The sequence below is a fragment of the Salminus brasiliensis genome, chromosome 24 (genome assembly GCF_030463535.1).
Source record: "Salminus brasiliensis chromosome 24, fSalBra1.hap2, whole genome shotgun sequence".
In the NCBI taxonomy this organism is placed as follows: Eukaryota; Metazoa; Chordata; class Actinopteri; order Characiformes; family Bryconidae; genus Salminus; species Salminus brasiliensis.
Window position 1 is genome coordinate 24746843 of NC_132901.1, and position 25776 is coordinate 24772618.

At 42.1% G+C, this 25776-nt stretch overlaps 1 protein-coding gene across 1 annotated transcript in view; it reads right to left on the reverse strand.

The window, feature by feature from the left end:
- LOC140546682 (uncharacterized) overlaps window positions 1-25776 on the reverse strand; it is a 207428-nt gene that overhangs the window by 74951 nt on the left and 106701 nt on the right. The window contains exons 17-21 of the mRNA XM_072670065.1: window positions 21772-21807; window positions 9382-9444; window positions 9238-9282; window positions 6243-6275; window positions 1984-2022 (exon numbers count right to left, since the gene is read on the reverse strand). Coding sequence (XP_072526166.1) covers window positions 1984-2022; window positions 6243-6275; window positions 9238-9282; window positions 9382-9444; window positions 21772-21807 — 216 coding nt within the window. The remainder of the gene's footprint in view (window positions 1-1983; window positions 2023-6242; window positions 6276-9237; window positions 9283-9381; window positions 9445-21771; window positions 21808-25776) is intronic.

Consider the following 25776-nt stretch of genomic DNA (forward strand, 5'->3'; position numbering starts at 1 on the left):
CAGGAGTTTACAGTTTGAGTAGCTGATGTTGTTCTACAACTATGCAGAAGTTTAGGGTTACTTTCATTCATGTCAGTTCAGTGCAGAGAGTGTCCCAGTGAGCACTAAGACGTTTTAAACAGCGTGAAAGAGACAAGACCAATAAGACCGTCTTTAAGGAATGTCTACATTTCAGTCAGAGTGAATGTTTTGGTACACACAGTGTGAGGACATAGAAACAATGAAACAAAGACACTCGTAAGACAAGAAAGACGAAAAGACAACGTTCATGAAATGTTTTGCTAAATTTTGCCCAGAGTGAATGTTTTTAATCTTTAGTCTTTGAGGACTAAGACACTTAAATACATGAAAATTGGAAATTAAACACAGATTTCTGCTGTGATTCTGAGTGAATTTCTAATGCGTCTTTTAAGTCAGCACAACTTGTTAATGCGTCATTAAAGGACGTTTAAAAGACGTGAATAAGATAACTAAGATGACGTTTAAGGGATGTCTACGCAACATTTTTTGAAGAATTTAAAACACAGGAAAGACCATCTTCAAGAAATGTCCACCTTTCAGTCAGAGTGATTTATTTAGTAAATGTTTTGAGGACGCAAAAACGTTTGAAAGATGAGAGAGACAAAAAAGACAACATTCAATGTCTGGATTTGGGCCAGAGTGAATATTTTGAGAGTGCATCTTTGGAACTTGGAAAAGGCGTCCCAAAGATGTTTAAAGGATGTTTAAACAAATTAGAGGATGTTCAAGAAATGTCTATGTGATCCAGAGTAAAGGTGTGAAATGTGTCTTTTGAGGACTTAGAAAAGACATTGAAAAGACATTTAAAAAACCTGAAAATGCTAATTAAATGATGTTCAAAGAATGTCTAGATTTGGGCCAGAGTGTTTTTTTTTTAATGTCTTTTGAGGACAAAAAACAGCACAAAGGCATTTAAAAGAGGTGAGACGTAAGACGATGTTTAAAAGATGTCTAACTGTTTAATTTTTATTGTTTCCACTTCAAGCCCAGTAATGTCCCAGCTATATGTTGGCCAGTGCTTAGACAGTCGCCCCACCCAGTAGCCGGGCCACATATAGCTGGGGCGTCACTGGGCTTGAAGCTACACCCTCTCCATGATAGAGCTGATGCTTAGACAGTCACCCCACCCAGTAGCCGGGCCACATATAGCTGGGGCATCACTGGGCTTGAAGCTACAGCCTCTCCATGATAGGGACGACGCTTAGACAGTTGTGCCACCCAGTAGCTGGGCCACATATAGCTGGGGCGTCACTGAGCTTAAAGCTACACCCTCCCCATGATAGAGCCAACGCTTAGACAGTTGTGCCACCCAGTAGCCGGGCCACATATAGCTGGGGCGTCACTGAGCTTAAAGCTACACCCTCCCCATGATAGAGCCAACGCTTAGACAGTTGTGCCACCCAGTAGCCGGGCCACATGTACACATATATTAAATGTTTAATTTTTTATGTTTAACATTTAAAAGAGCTTAAAAAAAGACAAATATGACAATGTTGAAAGGATGTTTAGATTTGGGCCAGAGTAAATGTTTTTAATATGTCTTTTGTGAATGTGGAGAATATGGAACAAAGACTTTTAAAAGATATTTAAACATGAACAAGACAATGTTGGGACAATGTTGGGACAATGGGACGTTGTTTGGGAAGTTTGACATTGTTTAAAGTCTACCCAAAACGAAGACATACAAAGACAGCTCACATCAGCTGGTGCTCACTGGGGTTAACTTGCTTGTAGAAGGGATGTAGCGTTACTAGTAGACTACTTCAACAACCTTGTAATTCAGAGAGCATCTGCAGACAAAACAAGGGTGTGATAAAGCCATTCGTTTTTCCCACAGGCAAAGCCAGCTTAGACCCAGGCTTCTTTATTTTGGGCACGTCTACAAAATGACCCACGACTTCAGAGGTGTATTTCCATACAGACAGTGCAGTCTAGTATAAAACCACTCAGAAGCAAACCTACTGGTCCAGAGAGGTGTCTGAGCCCGTGTGCGGTCATCACCTGCAAGGCAGCACAGATGAGATGACTCAGACTTTAGCATTATAATCTGCTGTTGTTCTCCCAGCAAGAAAGCATCTCGCACATCAGGCTAAGAGAAGACAACAGCGCTTTTTAATTAATTACACACATAAGAGATCCTGGTTTCAGCTCCCCGACTGAAGTGGAGATTTAGAAAGGGATTAAGGGTCTTTGCTCAGGTTGGCTGCAGAAATGCAGCTTTAAATGGGGTGAGACTGTTTTGAAGCCTAGGCGGATTATATGTATAGCTATATGACTTGGGAGTGTGGTTTTGATGTGGAATTGAACACGGATGTTGTTTACCGAAGCTAGAACGCTGCATTCATGTGAGTAATGTACAAAATGTTCTGTGAGGCTTGGCTGTGAGCCAGCTTTGCTGTAGATGCTTCGCTGTTGATGCTGCATTGCTTCCCTGGTGTGAGGTCTGTCGGATGTTCAGAACTAGCTGAGCTCTCGACCCTGCAGCCTCTTCTCCATAACACCGGAAGCGTCCTGTTGCACTGACTCAACAAAAGGTCAAACCCCCTTTGGGTGTGTCACTGCAGTCATGTTGCTGGACAAACATGACGTTTTTGCAGCTACTCACACCAGATGACGCGTGGATGAACAGGCTACGCTGGGAGCGACGAAACATCTCCATTCATTTTCCTCTCTGAGACTCTGAGACGGGGGAAAGGAGTGCAGGGTGCATCATCATGGAACTCTGTCATGCTTATTTCATATGATTTCAAGCTAGCATCAGCGACGTATCGAACAATTCAGTGGATCATAACTTCATAATCACTACCAAACTTTTAAAGTCAAATGTCCAAGTTATTTTTGCATTGGACAGTGTGTCTTGCAACTCGCCGCAAGCCCCCTTAGCTCAAAACTGCCTCCAGAGGGGTTACAGCATTTGCATGCTTATGTGCACTTAGTGAAATGACTCAGCATGTTGAATCTGTGCTTTCTGTAAGACACTTGTTTTGTATAGCTGTTTAAATGAGGTCTTTCATTCTTGTTGGATGCGCTGTGTTTTTTTTATTCATAGTGCAGCTCTGTTTAGTAAGTAAATTAAGTGTTTCTTGTTCAAAATATACATTTCTGACCCTAACACAATAAAAATCTTTGACTGTTGGGCTTTGTTGCTTCATATTCCTTAGATGTGAAACATCTGAAACATTCAATAAGGGGGTAAACAGCGGAAATGACCAAATGACCACTCTTTGGCCTGTGGAAAGACATTAAGGAGCAGTGGTGGCTCAGCAGTTAGAGTGCCGGGATATCGATAACAGGGTTGTGGGTTCGATTCCCGGGCTCGGCAAGCTGCCACTGTTGGGCCCTTGAGCAAGGCCCTTTACCCTCTCTGCTGCCCGGGCGCTGGGGTTGGCTGCCCACCGCTCTGGGTGTGTGTGTGTACTCACTGCCCCTAGTTCACTAGTGTGTGTGTTCACTACCACAGATGAGTTAAATGTGGAGGATATACCTTTACCTTTTATTTACAGTAAAAAAAGATGCTATAGATCCTCTAGGCCTCCTATACTGGGTTTGGGGCCTCCAGAGGAGATTCTAAGGATAAACTGGGAGGAAGGGCAAATGGCTAACGCTTCCCTTTTTTGTGTTCCCATCTCAACATTTTGGTCATTTTTTTGCTTTAATTATTCGATATTACATCAAATAAAATAAACTGTAACTTGAGCCTTGCTTGGCCTCCAGTCAAAATTGGGCACCATACCACAAAGGGGTGTTGTGCCCGCATTCTCCACCAGGCACTTTTTGCTGGCAGGTTCTTTATAAAACGTTTTAAAAATCCAAAGCAAATTTTCTCAAATAGCAATTATCCAGTTAGCTGAATCTAGTGAGCATGTACTCTGCAGTAACAGTGGCCAGGCTCCTCAGTTAGCACCTTCATGTACCTATTAGAAAAGGTGCTCGGCAGAGCTGAATGCACAGCGGATGGCTGAGCTTCAGAATGCACCTACCCTAATCAATCACACGCTCTCTAATGTGCTACACCACTCTGAGCACTGTACCGGCTAAACCTGCATAACAAAGCTGACTTCCACTCTCTGCTAGCCGACCGCCTCCAATGCCTTCTTCTCCAGAGATTAGCGTTAATCCAGGTCTAATGACATTTAAAGCGCCGAGAACTCGTTGCAGCGCGACAGGAGCGACAACCGAAAAGGCCCTCTTGAAAATGTGCCGGTGGCCCAGGCAGTAGAAAACCCTTCCACTCTTTCACGGCTCTCCCGTTAACCTCATCGCATTATCCGTGGGTGCTCGATGAGCTGAAAAAAAACAACAACTGGCACTCGTGTGGAAAAAGCTCACAGTCAAGGGTGACGGACAGGCTCTGTGTCTCTACACAGGTGATTTAGAAAAGAGGGAAAGGTTTATGGAGGCTGAGAGTAATGACCCAAACACTGGAAGAGCTGGGAGGGATGGTCAACACCCTGTCAAAACGCAAAGACATTTTCCAAGCCTCTTGCCTTTTCCCAACCTGTCACAAACTCTACACACAACCCAGTAACTCCTCAATGAGTTAATGCCAAGAGTCAAGCGTGCCAGGCATTACCTTCTCCACTCACACCATCTCAAATCCAATGGGAGCCATCGGATGCATGGCTATAGCTCTGTTACTGTAATTCATGCCAATATTGTAAAACTGAGGCTGAGTGTTTGAATTTCAAGCGAGTTGAAGGGGCAGAGGGAAGCAGAAAGACAATGGTACACTGATTGCTTTCAGCAGCCATGTTCTGAGGTTTTCTTTGGCTCAGAAAGGTATCTTAATAAGCCAATTAATGGATTACAATTAAATTCTGCAGTGGGATTTAGGTTAAGTTCACAGTCGTGGGCTTGCATTAACAAACTCCTGCCATAATTAAACTGTTCCGACTCGGATGCATTCAGAGCCAGCCGCAATCAAATTACAAGCTAAAGAGGAGAAACTGGAGGGAATAATGAGGCTCTCGAAATCCGGTTTAAACTTGAGTCGCTGGGCGTTTTTATCAGCAATTAGTTTTTCAAACAGGAACAAAAAGTGAGTGCCTTTGTCTGCCCTGCCTGGGCAAGGCCTACAAAAACTGCAGAAAGTGATATTTTTAGCAAGTGAAATGCTTTTAAATGTAGTCTACATATGGACCATTTCTCATTTTGAGGTTATATCTAACTTATTTCAACTGGAAGTTTCTTTGCTTCTTATATTTCTATAATTCTATATTTTCATATTTTTATATTTTATTTTTTTTAACTTAAATTTAACTTTTTTTTTTTTTTTTTTTTTTTTTGCACTTTTGTACTTTATTTCATTAAGTTAAGGTTTAGTTTAAGTTTAAATTTAGATCTTTATTGAATAGCTTTGATGTGGGCAGACTGTCAAAAAAAGCATTTCACTGCAAGTTATACTGTGTATTACTATTACTGTATGTATGTGACAAATACAATTTGATTTGATTTAATTTGAGATGACTTTGCTTAATGACTTTGAGGTAAATGGACTGCGCCACCACGGAGCTTTAAAGGGGGTTTCAGCTCTCTCTGATTATTAGTTAACTAGACTATCACAAGCTGGGGGGTTTCCATTGATTTAGGTCTGTCATCCTGCCAAATGCTGCAGCCAAATGATATTTCCAGCCATTAAAATGACTTAAAATGAGTCAAATTAAATTAAAAATAAGTTAAATAGTCCTATCGTATTTTTTAACAACGTAAAAATGAGCCATATCAGATATTTAGACTAGATTGAAAAGAATTTCACTTGCTAAGATATCATTTTTGCAGAGTTCTGTGGTACTCTGCACTGTAAAAGAGCTGATTTGTGCTCTACAATTTCTCACGGAGGATTTTTGCAGCTATGAAAGAACATGGAGCACAAATAAGAGCACAGATAGGTCAATTCCAACCAGAGCTACAACTCGAAGACCGGCTTGGAGGGAGCTCTGAAAGAAAGAGGGATGAAAAAGGAGAAAAACCTAGCCCTGGAGTGACAAACCGACCAGTTGGAATGGACGGTGGAAATTCAGGCTCCCCTGGATCATTTATTGTGTGGAAATTGTCTCCATGGGGGTCGGTCCCCGGCATGAAATTGGGGGGTATTCGTCATAGATCTGCTCATACCTCTTAATCACACTCACTCTTACGCGGCATGGCTTTTCATGTGTTGTGTGTGTGTGTGTGTGCTTGGTGGGGAACTGGACCTCTGACTGAACCCACAGAATACTCACAGGGCCTGGGGGTCCTCTGGGGCCGACTTCTCCCTGATGAAATAACAGAGAACACATAAAACAAGGTCAAAAGGCAGGGGTTTGGGGAGGGAGGCTATCACTGCAGCCACACTGAAAGCAGGTAAGGTGAATTTGTGCATGCTCAACACTGTATGTTATCTCAATTGTATGTGGAGATATGTCCAAATGTTTGTGGACACCCATTCTAATGAATGCATTCAGCTACTTTAAGTTGCACAGACGTGCAAATGCACACACACAGCTTGTCTGGTCCCTGTAGAGAAGAAGTACTGCCGATAGAAAAGGACTCTCCGGAGCAGATCAACATGATGAACCAACTGGAACCATGCTGCCTAATGCCAGGCGTGGGCTAGAGGGGTATATAAAGCCCCCCAGCAGCATTGAGCTGTGGAGCAGTAGAAGAACTGTGTTCTCTGGAATGATGGTTGGTGCTGCATCCAGTACTTTTGGATGGGATGAGTTGGGGAGTTGGGGATGATGAGGTGGGGTGGTGACCATCCAACATCTTGACCTCATTAACGTTGCTCTAAATCTAGTAGGAAGCCTTTTTTTAACTGGACAGTAAAGATAGTTAATCCAACAAAAGCCCGGTGGAAGAGCAGGTGTCCCAATACCCCATACCTCATATGGCCTAATCTCCTATATCTCCTAATTCCACTTTTTGACATAATGTGAATCTGGCAGTCGCTCTTTACATTGGGTCAGAATGTCATGATGAACTGACCAATAGAAATGGTCCAAAATGATTATTATTAAGAAGGTTTTTCTCCTCCTGTAAAGTTGCCATTCTGTAGATACGAGGTTTCAGCATGACAGCAATGATGCACGGTCCAAGCTAATGGATCATAATAGAGGTAATTATTCAACAGCATCCCTTTTTATGTTTTTCTACAACTTTACAATAGCTGCTCTAATTGATACTCCAACCGTTTATTTTACAGAATTTAATTAAGTATATCAAGCATTTTTTATGAAATGGTGTGGCGCAACAGATAACACCACTACCTGCCGGGGAGCTACCACACCGGGTAGGAGACTGGGGTTCGATTCCTGGTCTGGGTGACTATGCTGCGCTACACCAATAAGAGTCCTTGGGCAAGACTCCCAACACTGCATTGGCGCACCTCTGTAATAGGAGTAACCTTGTAAGTTGCTCTGGATAAGAGCGTCAGCTAAATGATGTAAATGGCAACTGGCAACCATGACCAACAGAGCAGACAGTGGTTTAAGCGGTGCACTTTGACAGCTTTTGAATGATACGCTCTCAACAGAACTTCACATTTTGTCCCACAAGGGCACTTGGGTTCCCCGCTGCTTGGGCGTGGGGCTTTGGAGTTGGGGTCGAAAATGGGCTTATATAAAGAGTTCTGTGTAAAAGGCAGGGCTTCAGAAGGGCCGTTATGGAAGTGAGCGGCACCGCTGCCTCTAGCCCACTCGCCGTCCCTGTGCTTTGAGCTTGGCAGGTGAGGACGAAGCCATCTCTTCTCTCAGAAAGCTCTGCTAGCACTCCCCCACATCCACCAACACACAGGAACGCACTGAGATGCTTACAGTAGCTTTTTTTTAGCAATCTGTTTTGCACTTAAACTAGAGAATGCTCAAAAGCATCTCATTTGCATCTGCATGAATATGCTAATTGGCTGTTATTTATTTATATATTTATTTCAGACTTCGGTATTTAAAACCTTGCAGCAAGTGAATGCCTGTACGCTGTACAGAGTCTTTTTAGCTGGGTGTTTTTTTTAGTTCTGACTTCAGAAGGGCTGTTTAGTTGCGGCCGGCGATTGCTGGTGTTATCATGATAAACTTCGTAAAGATACACTGTCCTGAATATTTGTACAGTTGATTATAGTTATGAAATAACTAGATTATGGGAGCAGTAGGAACCTGCCTGAAGCCCATCCTCCTCCTAATCTAACGTCTGATACGTTCCGAAATTCATCTCTACCCTGTTCACATGATTAGTACATATAAGCCTTCGCAACCCATTACCACCCCGTTACGTCCCTTTAACTAAGTCAGATTTCTCAGTCCGGGCTTCACTTTTTAGAGGAACGTCTGGCCTTCTTTCTACCACAAAGCAGAAGCCACCCAAAAGCTCCAGCCCAGAGTCCTCCCCACTTTTACAGTCTTACAGTCTCCTCCCGTATTATCGTATACTAATGGCATGGTCTGACGTGTGTGACATCACTGTATGATGTGGTAGCAAAAGCTTTTACAGCTTTGAAATGCTCCAAAATGACTAAAAAAATAAAAAAACTAAAAATTATATATATATAATATATATATATATATATATATATATATATCGACCATTGAAAGGTAACACTCTGGAGTCTATAAGGGCAGTCTATAAGGGCAGATCTTCTTAAATGTAGGCACTTGCATATCAGACCTAGAGCACCGTGTGAAGAGATATCTGACCATAAACCTACTGACCGAAGTCTGATTCTTCATATTTCCTATAAAAACATGCCTTTACTCGTGTGGACGAATTGGTTTGGAGCTTGAAATGGGTTTAGCAGAGTCTCAGATTCACTAAAGCAGTGGAGTGTCTGAATACCATCGTTTCTAAGAGTCCATTGGTCAGTTTCACACACAAATCCATAGACGGATGGACGTATCCACCAATTACAGACGAGAGGCAGATGACAGACACATTGATCCACCAGTTAGACACGACAAGTAGCCGTCTACTTCACACCCTCGTAACTCTGGATGTAAGTCACGTACGATCTCTCATTGAGCTGCAGCGAAAAAGGCGGAGTCTACAGATTCAGGATATGTTGGAACCATTTTCTTTGCACTATTTTTTTATATTATTATAAACATACATTTTTACGCTCTGTCACATTCAGAGACTTCAGAGGGTTAAGAAGGTGTTTTTCCCCTTCTCCTGTAAAGGTGTCATTGTGGACATATGAGGTTTCTGCCCAATGTTGACCATATAGATTTCTATGCATTAACGCGGTACCTTCTCTCCTTTAATTCCGCCGGTTCCATCTTGACCAGGCTGACCCTACGAGGGGGAGGACAGGGTCGATGTTTAACAACAGCCTGACACAGAAAGGTGTGAAAATCTGGTGTCTGTGTGGGTGAGTGACTGTGCGTTACATACAGCATCCCCCTTCTCTCCCCTCTGGCCGTCCTCTCCGGTCACACCTGGGTCTCCTTTCTCCCCCTGGAGGAAAAGCACAGCAACAAAACCACATTTTATCCATACAAATCACAGAAATGCCACATCTGCTACATTCAAACATCATTTAAATGCTCTTCAAACACACAAACACATGAACACACACTTAAAAAAAAAAAAAAAAGATCATAAATGCCCCACTGAAGCCAAAACCATCAAATCGGAACATCAGAGCCCGGCGCTTCTTTCTGTCAGCCAGCAACGGAGCAATTTCCCGGCCAATAGATGGCACTTTCTCACTGCAGATCAGCTCCTGTTTCACTGCTTGCCTCATGGCCTCCATCTTAAGACACACTCTCTGCTCAAAGACCGTGCACTGTGCTCTACTGGGGGGGGGGGTGCGGGTATGGGAGCATCCCGGACCCTCAGCAGTATGCGTCAGTGGCCACCAGTGAAAATGTCCCACTCTTTTGCAACACGGCTGAGTCAGCATTTGCAAAAGAGTGGAGAAGTGTTTTGCAGCTCGTTTAGTAGAAGTGGTGTGTTCATATTACTGGTATCACACAACAGCACTGACCGCTAGCTTCAGCCGTATTGCTAGACCCCAAAATCGGCAGCATATGTCATCTTTTAAATACAGTAGCAATCAAACCTTTTTTGGTTTATTAGAGAAATTGCAATAAACCAATCAAACTGAGTTTTTTTTTCAGAGATCTGGCCATGGTGATCTTCTTCATCCTCCTTTTTACAAGCTAGAGCAGACCAGACTAAACGTCTGGGGTTTAAAAATGAGAATCCTTAGAATCCTCTCGAACCATGGTCTGATCATCTGCAGCTGAATCTAATTCTACACATTTAAAGTAGTACTAAATGTGTGTGAGGGGTGTTCAAACTTTTTCCTCACAGGATAATGAAATTTCTATTAATTCAATTTTATAAAAGATGATTAAACACGTTTCTTCAGTTGTGTGAGTTTAGTTAGATCATCTCCACCATCACATGAAGATCAGATTTTCAGATGTTTAAATATATATAAAGGTCTTTATGGGAGGTCCTTGTATATTTGTACAGCATTGCAGATGGATTTCCCCCTAAATGAGCAGTTTATTGAAGAAATGGACACGTCCAGTGAGTTTAGTACTGTATGTGACGGTATGTGTAAATCTACTGTGGTCAGTAAGTGCCTGAATGCAACCCATCAGCATCACCAGATGCTGGGTATCTTCCTTCCTGCCATTTTCAGCTCGGACGACTGACTGAACCCGTCGACTTCTTGGCCCTGAAACACACCACATAGCTGCTTCTGCAGCATGTTGCAGGTCATGGTTCTTCTGCATGGGAAAGCACCTTCCACTGAGTGTGTGGAGGCATTTGGCTGGATGCTGCTCTACACTTCAGAATTCGTCCTGCTGTTCCCGCCAGCCGTTACATCATCAATAAAGACAAGTGAGTCAGTTCCACTGGCAGCCATGAACGCCCTTTTCACTATGTTTCACAGATGAGGTGGTGTGCCGTGGATCGTGCCCAGTGCTCCCTTTTGCCTTCACACCTTCATTTCCACGTTTTCTGTGCTTTATGTACTTCAAACTGGTGACTAGGAGCAGCTGACTACAATTTTGCCCAATAATCTTCTCCAGCTGTCCTATCAGTGGTCCATCCACATCCACAAATGGATGATTTCCAACAGATTTCAATAGATCAATCAATAGATTTCAAACGTATGACATATATTAGAATATACAGAATTCCCTAATATCCAACATTTATTTAAATATAGCTCTTTTGAAATTGGTTGTATATCCACACAATGTTTCTAACATGCAAAAAACCTTGTATCTCCATTTTTCTCATTCTTGACATGAAAGCTCTAGCGAAAATTCCACCAAGAAACTCTACTGCGGCATCACCTTTCTTCAGCCAATCACCATCCGCTCAAAATCTAATGATGCTATGATGCTGCTAGCTTTCTAATGGTACCACTATTCAGAGGACTCTTCTATTTGGACTCCAGGGATGTAGGAAAACCGACATGGCATCAGAAAGGGCCTGAAGGCCAAAGCCTGCTTGAGACATGCTGCCAAATCTGAGGATGACGTAGCGCTAAATGAAGGAGAAAGCTCCCCAGACTTACTGTCGAGACCTCTTCTTTTTTTGTTGGCTGACATCCCCATCTGTTCTTTATCTCTGTCTCCTCTCATCTTGTTCCTTTCACCATTTCACCCCTCACTTCAAGCTCATTCACTGTGCTTTTGCCTTTTCCTTGCTGCCATACTTCAGATCAGGGTCCTGGAGATCTGCCACCCTGGGGAGTTTAGATCCAGCACACCTCACTCTCATGTTTAGACACCCCTGAAGGCCTTCATTACCTGGATCAGGTGTGCTTTTAGAGGGGGAGGTAAATTCTGTCCAACAGTAGATCACCAGGACCAAGACCGGGGATCAGATGGTTTCCTCAAGGAAGCTCTTCCTCACATGGTCACTCATGTTGTATCAGTATTTGCATATCCCACATGTAAGCCATACAGTATACAAGTGTTCACACATGATTCACTCAAATCCACCTCCATAGGACCAGCTATGGTATGCAGCACTATCCCAATGCTGCTCTAGATCCGTACCAAAGGTGTCGATAACTGACGATAACAAGATATGAACATAGCAGAGTGGAGTCAAAATCAGTTCTTGGCAGGATGCAGTCCTGTAGACATTAGTGTTTTCCCTCTTAATTAGCTAAAGAGTTGAATCAGGTGTGTTTAGAGAGGAAGGGTGCTAAACCATCAGGACCGGAGGCTGGTATACCTATTCATCTTCTAGATTAGCATGTATTTGTTCACAAATACTTGTGTTAAATTACATGACAGCTTTCGTTTAGGTTCAGTTTGGGAGCTGCTGCTCTAGATATGGCATTATAAAGCATTTACATCTGGAGTCTGTGTGGAAATACAGTAACACTAGAGCTGAAATTTCATAGGGAAACCAGAGGCATAGCCAAGATGTGTCAAAATCCACTGTTTGGTGTGGATTAAATGATGCAACCTGTCAGAGATGTGTGCCAGATTGCCAAGACAGGGGTTTGAATCCCAACAATCCCACAACCATCCATGGATGAAAGTCCAAGAGAGCATAATTGTCCATGTTTTACCTGCAAATGCATCGATTTACAGCCGTTCTTGCCAGTTTGGCAGTTGCAGTTTACATGGGGTCTAAATTGCGTGATGAAAGGACCAATAGAAATGCTCCAAAATGTCTTAGAGAATGGTTCTTACACTGACTTCCATTCAAGGTTTTTACCTCCTGAAAAGTTGGCATTTCTAAGAGTGGAACATTGACAAAGTGGACGTTCAGATCATGTAATTATTCAACATAGTCTATAACCCTATAAATATCTATAAATATGTCCAAATGTTTGTGGACACCCCTTCTAGTGAAAGCCTTCAGCTTCTTTCAGCTTGTCTAGCCCCTGTAGAGAAGTATTGCCAATAAAACAGGATTAACATGAACCTACTGGCACCAGTCCTAATGCCAGGTCTAGCGTCGATTTGGGGAGTTGGGGAGATGAGGTGTGGTGGTGATCATCCAAAATCCTGAGACAGATACTCCAATACTCTTCATTTCAGAAGGCCTTCATTACCTGGATCAGGTGTGCTTTTAGAGGGGGAGGTAAATTCTGTCCAACAGTAGATCACCAGGACCAAGACCGGGGTCAGATGGTTTCCTCAAGGAAGCTCTTCCTCACATGGTCACTCATGTTGTATCAGTATTTGCATATCCCACACGTAAGCCATACAGTATACAAGTGTTCACACATGATTCACACAAATCCACCTTCATAGGACCAGCTATGGTATGCAGCACTATCCCAATGCTGCTCTAGATCCGTACCAAAGGTGTCGATAACTGACAACATAGCAGAGTCTAGTCTTGTCTAGCCCCTGTAGAGAAGTATTGCCAATAAAACAGGATCAACATGAACCTACTGGCACCAGTCCTAATGCCAGCTCTAGCGTCAATGTGGGGAGTTGGGGAGATGAGGTGTGGTGGTGATCATCCAAAATCCTGAGACAGATACTCCAATACTCTTAATTTCAGAAGAAACGCTGAATGAGCAGGTGTCCAATATCTTTGTCCATATAGTGAAGCTCATGGCTCACCGTTAGATTTTCTATTACATCAAAAATATGATGCTTTTCTTCAAAACTGCTAAGTGGAATTCCAGTGTGAAGGCATAAATTAGCCCTTTAAATGTTTATAGAAGAGCTGTATTAGCCCTGATTAGATTCTGCCATCGACACCATCCTTGATTGGCTTTTTAACAGGATAATGAAGTCAGCATAGCACGCTGAGAGTTTTCTATACATGCTATCTCATCTTTTCTGATGTAAGGAACAGGAAATCTGCTGCCTTAATCCAAGATAAGAACCGGCATTTGCCCCAAGTGCCAGTGTTTGATGTTCTCATTGCAACCGCATGCAGGAAACTCCTCCAGGCTTTTATTGACTGCACTGAGGTGCTTTAAATCAAGGAAGCTAATGCAGCTGTCCTTACATAATAACAACGCTGGAAGTCTTGGAATAAATCTAGTCTTAGAAACACAGCATAGTTCTATTTAGCTAGCGGATGATTTGTTGTAGCTATGTGTAGACTACTAGAAACTGGGAGCTCTTCGAATCGCCGGCCGGCACCTCAGGCATGTGTGATGATTTCGGCCTCTTTAACCTTCATATGACCTACTGCTGTAACCTTTAAACCTTTAAATAACTGGAGGTCCTTCAAGCAGCATCTACTTCCAAACATGGGTCTACAGAAACTGAATATTAACGAGCGTGAGCATGGACAACTGAGGAGCTACAGTTCAGAGACTGTAACACATTATAAAGTCCATTATGGAAACCCACATTATCCTTCCTCTAAAATCTACTGGTCACTGCCCAGCGCAGACCGTCCACACATGTAAACGCCTGTTTTGTACCTTAGACAGTACCTTAAATTTCCCACTCCGGGCCAGAACTCTGCTGCTACACTGTGGAGCTTTGGAGGTGGAGCTGCAGGAGAACCTCTCTCCAGAACTGTCAAGCTGCGTAATCCAAGTCATATTAGTGTAAGATCCTGTAGTATTACTCTACCGCCTCAGCCCACATGCTTCTCTACCTTCAGATCAAGCTTCTGGATCCCTCAGCTTGTCCAGAAATGCATGTGTACGGGCTCTGAGTGGCTCAGCGGACTAAGGTGCCGACACTATGATCTGAGGATCGCTAGTTCAAATATCCGATGCCTTTAGCAGCCGGAGCCTGAGGGAGCACAATTGGCCGTGTTCTCTCTGGGTGGATAGATGGCGCTCTCCCCCTAGGCTGCAGGCGAGGCAGGCTGCATTTCTCAGCCTCTACGTCCTAGAAGCCTGTTCCAAAGGAAAAGACCCTTCGTATGCAGCCGACAGTTTCAGCTGCATGAGGACGAACCTTTCTGGTGACGTCATCATCAGCCTGGTTAGGAGTTTTAATAGGACAGTCCTACAGAGGACTACTCCTCTACCACGGCTGTAGCCTAGGCTTTGGAACACAGCTAGTGTGATGTTGGCTAGCATGGATGTCTGTTAGCTGATGCAATCAAAGCTGGGGCCCCTTAGAGTGTGTCGGCTGTCCAGGGCTCAGCAGCATTTTAAATAGAGGTGGTGGCTGACTGCACATATATTGGAGGAAGCATGTGCTAGCCTTCACCCTCCGAGCACTGGGAGCATTGGTGGTGATGGGGGGAGTACTAATGAATGGGTTGAGCAATTGGCCATCTAAATTATGGAGGGAAATTGGGGTAAAAAAAAAAAGTGTGCAGCTGTCGATGACGATTTACTATTGCTGGCTTGTTGTTGCATTTACTTCATTTCTGCCAGTCTTTTTTTTTTATTAAAAGGCTTATTAGTTTTAGTTTTTTATTACAGTCACTTTCATACAATGCAGTGTTTTAATCTGACATGGACCCCTTTAATCCTATAAACTCTGTTCTAGTTATTATCCAGTTATTAATCCTTATGTAGAAACTAGTTTGGCAATACATTTGGCAATCATCTAGTTTAGCATGTCTTGTGGAGTCCCACAGGGTTCTATTTTAGGGCCTATAAAACGCATGTTATTTTGACAGTAATGTAGAAATGAGAGTACAGAACTGATGTGTGGGCTTACATACAGAGCCTACAGGGTCTTAAGGGCTTAGGCATTACCCTGTTCACAGTGTTTATGTATGTATGTATATATATATAATTGAGAATTCCCCCACTGCGGGACTAATAAAGGATTATCTTATCTTATAAGACTTCATGGTATCTTTATACTCTAATATTAGCCAGCATTTTAATGGTCTCATGAACAGAACCAAGTGAGGATATCAGCGTGGGTTTGTAGCATCAGCGGACCCTAATCGCACTGCAGTCATCGCTGGTCTTGGTGAAGCGGAGAGCAACCAAGGCCAATTCACCATTTCTACCATGTCATCCAACCACAGTACTGCAAAACCCTGCTGTGCCCTGTCAGCGCGAGACAGCCTTATGCAGATGCCACCCAGTCTGTCTGCCTGTCTGTCTCTTCACAGTCGTTCACAGTCCACTGCCAATGCGTGAAGACAGGGTTGGCTCAAATACACACACTCAGACCCACACACACACACAGACACTCCTTCCAGAAGAGCAAATTGGAGTGCTGAAAACACACACACTCCTTTTGTCAAGGTTCAGTGATGCACAGAGGCAAATGGGTCTCCCTCAGGTCCTTTTTGGCAGGAGCTGGCTCAGTGACCCTGAGCTTCAGGCCCATGTCCTTATGGGAGATGTTCTTGGATGGATCATGGTGACAAGTCTAGAAAGCCTCTTTTGCTTCCAGCTTAGCACCTTAATTACTCTGCATACTGTCAACTGATATCAGTATTAACTCATTTCTGAATATTTCAGAAATTAGTAAATGAACCACTTAATTAACCCCTACAGTGACTTTTTCTTAAGGTAGACACCAATCAGCCATAACATTAGGACCGGTGAAGACCAGCGAAGTGAATAACAATCATTATCTTCATCTACAGTGGCTTCTGTCAGAGGTTGGATATATGAGGCAGCAAGTGAAGAAACAGTCAGTTCTTCAAGGTCATGCATTGGAAGACTTTGGTCTTGGACTATTTCTTGGACTAGTTCTAGACGACTGGGTCAGAACATCTCCAAAACATCAGGCAGGTCTTGTGGGGAAGTCAGTACCTCCCAAAAGTAGTTCAAGAAAGGACAAGATCTTAGGATCCATAAGGCTCAATGATGCTGACAGAGGCCCCAGATTAGCTGCTAATATCTGATGTGGTGGGAGATGCCACAGGGCCCCTTCAGATGTCTTGTGGAGCCCATGGTTCGAATGGTCAGATCTGTTGTGGCAGCACAAGAGGGACTGACTCAATATTATCCATTATCATCATCTTGCTTTTTATAGAAGCTGGGAGTTAACACTATGCACTCTGAAGTGCTGTAAAGTGAATTTGTGATGCAAATGGACTCATTAAAGACTTATTTAATTAGTGATGAGTGACTTGCTTGTGTCCTAGTGACTTATTATCACATAGAGCAATAAACCTGCCACTATCTATGTCTGTTAGCTGATGCAAGCAGAGCTGGGGACCTGGCTGGGGACCCTCAGAGTGCGTTGGCTGTCCAGGGCTCAGCAGCATTTTGAATAGAGGTGGTGGCTGACTATACATATATTGGAGGAAGCATGTGCTAGCCTCACCCTCCAAGCACTGGGAACATTGGTGGTGATGGGGGGAGTACTAATGAATGGGTTGAGCAATTGGCCATCTAAATTATAGAGGGAAATTGGGGTAAAAAAAAAAATGTGTGCAGCTGTCGATGAGTGGGCACTCAAAGTGTGATTTGCATTATGGGTATTGTAGTGAATTTACTATTGCTGGCTTGTTGTTGCATTTACTTCATTAGAAACTAGTTTGGCAATACATCTGGCAATCATCTAGTTTAGCATATCTTGTGGAGTCCCACAGGGTTCTATTTTAGGGCCTATAAAACTCAACATTATTTGACAGTAATGTAGAAATGAGAGCACAGAACTGATGTGTGGGAGTCAATTAAACAAACCTGCCACTATCTAGAACCCACATGCATCAAAGTGCCGCCAATTCATACCTAAAATAACACATTTATCAATATTTTATTCTCAATATTGGCCCAGTGCATAACAGCAAGGTGGTAGCAAAGTGTTTGCTGTACATTATTACAACTAATAATGCAGATTTCCACATAACAGACCTCCAGCTATGTGCTAATAAAGGTCTGAATGAAGCTTAATGTGAAAAGTGGAGCAGTCATTTCGAAATGTATAATTCAGGCCTTACTTACGAGAAAGACCTTAATAAACTCCTACCCTGTGATCCTTATTTATATGTACTTTTAAAAAATGCTAATATAGCTAAAGACTGAGAGCCGGTAGAGGTCGTTCAGCACTGTGCCAATGTGATCACGCTAACAGCTCTCCACTAGCTTTCATTTGGTTGCATTAGTATTTGTCAGGCAAAGTGTTCCTTTAACAGACCCTGGACTTGATGTATGACAAGATCATGCCTGGTACTTGATCATGGAGTCCATTAAACAACGCTAATGCAAAGCAGCAGCTTCCAATATTGTGAAAGGCCCAGCATCTGTCAGAGCTGCTATCTCCTCGCCCTTAATAAAAGACGAGCATAAATAAACAGCCTAAGCAAATGCCAGCGGGGTTTGATGTAGTTTTACGTCCTGTTATTAAGCCATTAGGCTCCCTCTACTTTTAATTATGCTACCATCTCCATCCTTTGTTCCTCCATGGCAATAAAACTTGGATGTTGCTAGTCAAATGCCAGGTGCATTTGTCACTGCTGGGGTCGATTACAGCTGGAGTTGGTCTTCTCTTCAGACAGTGTATTTAGAGCACAATTACTGTCATTAAGGAGGGATTAGGGGACAGAGGTTGGCCCTTAATTAGGCCTTTAGAACTGGACTGCTCAAACACAAACCTCCGTTCTGAGACCCCACTGATTAAAAGTTCAAATCAGCGCTGACTTTTCCTGTCATATTACAGCTCCACTTTAGCTGGCTGTGACATGCAGGTCTACAATATTCAATGTATATATACTGCGTACGCCAGAGACAGCTGAATGCATTAGCGGGAATGAAATATGTAGCCTCAACTCAATTTTTAACCACACGTCCTCAAGCACTGTATGTAGGGGTTAGTGTCAGCAGTACAGTGACAGCAGTGCACTGCCTGTGGCAGACTGGGGTTCGATTCCCTGGCTACACCAATAGCAGTAGTTGGATAAGACTCTTAGCTCTGCATTCTCCTACTTGGGTAACATCACTCTGGATGAGAGAGTGTCAGATCAATGCTGTAAAGGGAACACGTGTCTGATGGTAACGGTTGGACTACACTGCTGTTAGACTCTGAGCCTGGACCTCAGGTGACCTGAATGATCGTACATGGTTCATGATCTGATATCGATGATCAGATATTGTTTAGAAATGATCTGATGATGGGTCTGAATGATGCCATGAAGAACCATGGAAGAATCTTGGTGGTTCAGAAGTGATTCTTCTGTGACACAGAAGTTACAGAATCATTAAAAGTAGATACAATTAATTTATGACAGATACAGAGTCATATTTGTCATACATTTGATATACTAGAGATACTAAATCACTTATACAAAATATTGAATCATTTATTGTAGATACTGAATCAATCATAGTAGATACTGAATCAATCATAGTAAATACTGAATCATTTAGAGCAGTCACTGGATCATTTACTGTAGACAAAATAATTGATACGATATACTGAATCAGTTATAGTGCAGAATCTTTTATAAAAGATATTGAATCATTTACAGCAGATATTGAATCATTTATAATATTTACTGAATCATTTACAGTAATTGCTGAATTATTTATAGCAGCTACTGAATCAATAATAGTACACAATTATTTATGGGATACTGAATCATTTACTGCAGTTACTGATTTGTTTACAGTATATAAGTAATCATTTATTGCAGCTACTGATTCACTTATAGTAGATACAGAATCATTTATTGTAGATGCTGATTCATTTATAGCAGACACTGAATCGTTTATTGTAGCTACTGATTCATTTATTGTAGATACTGATTCAGTTATATCATTTATTAATGATATAATTAAGTTATGTATCATTTATTAAATCATTTATTGTAGATACAGAATCATTTATAGTAGATATTTAATCATTTATAGTAGATACTGATTCATTTACAGAAGACATTAAATCATTTATTGTAGATACTAATTCATTTATAGCTGATATCAAATTATTTATGAGACGTTGGATTGTTTATAGTAAACACTGATTCATTTATATCAGTTACTAAAACATTCCAAGCATTTACAGATTCATTGATAGCAGATACTGAATAATTAACAGAAATTCCAGAATCATTTATACTAAAAACATCATTAATTATAATAGATACTGAATCATTTATTTTACATACTCATACACTGAATCCTTTATATCATTTACTAATTGATTTATAGCAGATACTAAATAATTTACAGTAATTGCAGAATCATTTATATTACATAAATCATTATTACAGTGGATACTGAATCATTCATAGCAGCTACTGAATAACAGGTCTTAAAATTAGCCCATATAACTGTACAACTGGGAGATTGACAGACACACTAGAACACTGCCTGTAACCTTGTACACACCTTGCCCTGTCACTGAGGCACCTGAGCCGGCAGTAAAAGGGTGTCTATGTTGGTACACATCCTCACTGCATGTACATTTTTTGTTCCATTAATGCACATACATTCATATATGTCTATATTTATGCACCTCTTATGCCCCTGGTGAGTTACAACACCCCGGGGCTTTGTAAAAATGATTTCAGACCTTTTGCGAAAGCACTGTATATAATTACCATCTGTCAGCCCAGAGTGAGGAGTGATTCACTGTGAGTGTGTGTTGAATTCTTTAACATGCAGAGTAGGCAGGGAGTGTTTGACTGAGGGAAGCCAATCGGCAGGACAAAGAGTGTGTCCTTTGCTGTCCCTAAGATAGGCAGGCGGGTGGAGGATAAATACACTGAATCTCCGGTGAGTTTGTGTCTACATCACTGACAGCAGCTCAGGTTGTGCTGTAGTATCACACTGGGCAATATCTTTTCACCGTCTCAATTTGCTAAGTCAATCAAAATAAGGAGTCTTTGCTATTGCAAATCACCATGAGATCCAGAATTCATGTCTAAAAAATTCATTCACCAGAACCCAATACATCTCCAAACGTCTGTACATGTCTATTTATCCAAGGGCATTCACCTTTTAGACCCTGTATGTAAGCCCACACTTTGTCACTTTTACCAAAACATTACTGTCATAAATAACATTACACTTCATAGGTCCTAAAATAGAACCCTGTGGGATGCCATAAGATACACTGAATCAAACAATAAACCTAATAACTCATTAATAATGGACAAATAAAACCTAGGCATCAAGGGGTTAATAGGGAGTTTGCCACACATCTGCTGCAGTACCAGCTTCACCTCTTTAGGGAGACTTTATACTATGTTGCAGTGAGGATCTGATTGCATTCAGTCATGAAAAACATGTTAAAATACACCATATATTATATATCTAGACTGGGATTTTTGCCACTGCTGGTAGACCCTTATGACCGTAAGCTTCCTTACACCTGCAGATTCAGCTAATTCCTTCACACTATGGCCTTTGGCATGTCCCCATATGCAATCACACTCACTGCACTGTACCACCTCTTCTCAACCTATGAATCCATCTCGTCCCACACCCCCAGGTATCTATACCCCATCCACCCCGTGCAGCGCCATCTGCAGGAACCGGAATTTACTACCAGCCTAAAACATGCCAGGTGACTCATTTTTTTGTCTGGAGAGCTTATTAATCATACTTAAAATGAGGCCTAATATGGGATTATCTGGCTTAAATGCAACAATACCTATATTTACTAATACTTATATATATAATACTTATATATGAGACTTATATATAAGACTTTCTGAGTGTTTCTTTCTAAACACTGCTGCTTATTAGTGTTTATGAACTGTGACAATTGAGAACTTCCTACTGTATATTTGACACAGTGGACTTCAAGCTGGAAAGCCCATCATAAAGCACAGACTGGTGGAGTCATAACCATAGTAAATAAACCATCATAAATCCCCTAATACTAATAAAATCAGTGTGGGTATCAGTAAGATCATAAAACGTGTGTATTGACCAGAATCTCTTGTCTATCACTTCTTCAAGATAAGCGCTAATGTGCAGAAGAACTACTCAAAGCTTACCTTAGTGCCTCCACCTTCAGAAGATCCAGCAGGCCCCTGCATTCAGAAGAAAGAGAAAGAACAGTAAGATATCCATCTCACTCAGTGGAAGTCAGTTCAGAGCTCAGAAGGACTTGAATCACTCTCTGTTGTTCTCTTTGGGCACTATCCAGAAGAAGAGGCAGTGTGCAGGACTGGGTGGGAAACTGCATAAAACTGAATTAGACAAATCTCCAAGACTAAAGTCCTTCACAGGGTGCTGTGTTCACAGTAACAAAGCTATACCTGACTCATATTAACTCTGCAGGAGCTCGTCTGACATCTGTGGCCATAGTTTTTTTTTTTTGTGGAATAAGATTCTAATATATACTATACATGAATAGCAGCAAAGGGTTCTTTGAGCGATGCCACTTTAGGTTGCATAAAGAACCACTTTTATAGAAGAAATGCCACTGAAGAAGCTTTTGTACAGGTCTATAGAAGTTAATGCAAAGGTTCTTTACTGTGTATGAACTTTTTAATGAGTTAATGTAAGCAAACTAATCTTGCAGTATTCCTACAATACTCTCAAAAAGAGAAATACTAGATATTTAAGCCACATTTAAGAGGGTTTCACATTCAAAGAGTGCTTGTGTTTGCACTCACAAAAGGTTCAGTTGATTCACATTAACTCTGCAGGAGCTCATCTGACATTTGTGGCAACACGTTTTTGTGGAATACGATTACTTTACAAGTCAGGGCTGTTTTTTAGTCTTGTTTCCACCAGTTAGACTTAGTCAAAGACCCCCTCCACCCCTCCAACATACACTAGACATAAATGGCAGAAAGGGTTCTTTGATTGATGCCATTGAAGAACCACTTTTGGTTGCATGAGGAACCATGTGTGTGAAGAACTGCTGAAACAACACTATAGAATTATTTAACTTATTTCTAACATTTTTTATTAGTTTTAAGTGAATCTGAAAGGTAATGGTGCTTGTGTTTCTTGACAAAAGCTATCTGTTATTTCGTGAATTAATTCAAATGATCTGCTGATAAAATCAGACCCTTTACAGATCTGGAAAAGGCCACAAAAAATCTGCTGCAATCAAAGTTCTCAAGGGCACAGCGGCCTCCATAATATTTAAATGGAGGACTTCTGGAACAACCAGGGCTCTTCTCCTAGAGCTGGCCGGCCCACCAAACTAAGTAACTGGGGGGAGAAGGGCCTTGGTAAGAGAGGTGACCATGAACCCAGTGGTCATTCTGGCCGAGCTGCAAAGATCCTGTGTAGAGATGGGAGAAATGTCCAGAAGGTCGACCACCACCTACATATTCAACAATTTCTAAATTCTTTTATTATGGGGTATTCTGTCCCTTCTTTTTTGCCTAATGAGTTCCATGTAGTGCTACTGATCTACCAATAAAATAAGACCCTTTTAGCAGATAAAATCAGTTAATATGAGTAAATGAATCTGTAATATTTCTACAATCATCTCAAAATGAGAAATACTAGATACTTAGACTTTATTTAAGAGGGTTACATTTGCTAAGATTCGTTTTGCGGTGTACCTTGAATGTTTGGCTAATTTAGCCAAATTAGAAGCACAGAGCAAGAAAGTTTTAGGCTTGATAAAGTTCTTCAGACACTTTCTCCTTTTCTCACATTTTGTTATGGTGAGGCCTTGAGTGCTAAATCTATGAGATGTTTCTGAGATGAGTCCACCTGTGGTGAATGCAGTTGATTGGACATGATTTGGAAAAACACACACCAGTCTATATAATGTTTCACAGCTGGCAATGCATATCAGAGCAAAGCCAGCCGATCATGTGGAGGCATGCCTGTAGAGCTCAGAGACAGGATTGTGTGGAGGTACAGATCTGGAAAAGGCCACAAAAAAATCTACTGCACTCGGCGGCCTCCATTATATTTAAATGGAAGACATCTGGAACAACCAGGGCTCTCAGGGCCCAGAGCTGGCCGACCCACCAAACTAAGTCATTGGGGAAGAAGGGCCTTGGTAAAAGAGGTGACCATTTACATTTACGGCATTTAGCCTCCATTCTCCAGAGCGACTTACAGAAGGGCCTTACTGTTTACTCAAGAATAACCTCAGCTAGTTTGAATAGACTAGAATTCAAAGATCCTCTAATCTTAGATTCTACTAAACACAAGTCACTATGGAGACCACAGTACTCTTCTCTTCGCCTGAGTACTCTCGGAAGTGGTGGGATACTCTGCATGAGCTCCAAAGATTTTGTGTGGAGATGGGAGAAATGTCCAGAAGGTCAACCACCACCTACATATTCAATAAATTCAATAAATTTCTGTTTTCACCTGATTATTATGGGGTATTCTGTCCTTAGTCTGTTCCATATAGTGCTACTGTAACACTGCAATTTCCTTGGGGATCAAGAAAGAACTATTGTATTCTATTCTATTAAGCTTCCGTAAGTATAGTAACTTGGGACCCTCACACCCTCAACGCATTGTAAACAGAATTCCTCCAGCTTCTGGTCTCCCATGACTGCATTAGAAACACCTCCACAGAGGAACTGCTCTTCTTGCCCTTGAGAATTCGAGGCTTTGGTTTGGTAAGTAAGCCTCCAGATTGATAAGGGCATTGGGAGTGTGTGCCGTCTTCAAGCCCCCTGGGGTAAGGCGCGGGGGGGGTACGAAGGGACGGTGAAAGGCTCGCCTAACTCCCCTGTGACTCTCCAACACCCCGAGCAACGAAAGGTGACTCATAAATGCCAGCTTGTAGGGACGCAAGCAAGGTTGGCACATGCCATGGGTATTATCGGGACACTGCCATTTAAAAAATGTCATCCTCCCACACTCGTTTTCCTCCTACCACTTACCGTCGGCCACAACTTTATGAATTACGGGGTGGGAGGAGAGCGAGCTCGGATGCTCGGATGTATAAGAGTGGTTTGTGTGTGTGTGTGAGTGTGTATATGTGTGTGTGTGTGTGTGTGTGAGTAGGACAAATTAAAGGGTCAGTCATTTTTGGAGTGTGTCGCAGATAATTAAGCCTTTGGAGCGAATGTCAGCTGAGATGTTTTCGCAGACGAGTGTGAGGTTCGATGAATCATCAAAATCAAAGTTTAAACAGGATGACGAGCCGTTCTGAAAGCAGAGACAAAGGAGGATGTTCGGAGGGCTTGTTAGATCCTCATATGTATGCAGCCATGTCCACAAGAACAGAAAAAGGAACAGGGAGAGAAGTACGGTGGAGGACGACACCGCCCTGACAGTTCAGTTAAAGAGCTCGAAATTAGACGTGAGCAGTACACGCTTCAAAATAAAGGTGCTACACAAGGTTCTTCGAGCGATGCCATAGAAGAACCACTCTTCCCATGAAGAACCATGTTGGTAAATGAGAGGTGTGTAGGGTGAAGAACCTTTTACAGACTTAAAGAGCTGCTCAGCGCTCCGATGGGTTCAAATCCCGAGCTGTGTCGCTTTGCCATCAGCAGCTGGAGCCAGAAAGAGCACAACTGGCTCTCTTCCTTTATCACTTTTACAAGAGAAGTTGTCCAGCACAATGTTGTCAATGTCTGTTAATATTTTAAAATAAGGGTGCTGAACAAGGTTCTTCGAGCGATGCCATAGAAGAACCACTTTTCCCATAAAGAACCATGTTGGTAAATAAGAGGTGTGTAGGGTCAAGAACCTTTGTAAAGACTTAAAGAGCCTTCATTTGATGTAAAGGTTCAGTATCAAGCCTGGGCTAAGTTCTGAATGAAGCACAATACAGGGCAGGTCCATGCGGTGGTGCTGGGGACCTGGCACTTTCCTTCATCAGCACTTCCACATTAGCGAAAGTCCGAAAAAGAGGCGGTGGCTGGCTTTTTAAGTCCTCACCTTCCTAGTGTTGGGAGCGTTGCTAGTGCTAAGGGCAGTTCTAAATGGGTGGGCTAACTGGCAGTACCAAATTGAGAGGATAAAGTGCCATAAGGTTTATCAGAATGCCACATTTTATGTTTTAATGGTTCCTGATATGTTAAATTAAGTAAATACAAACAGCAGCTGTATATTAGAGT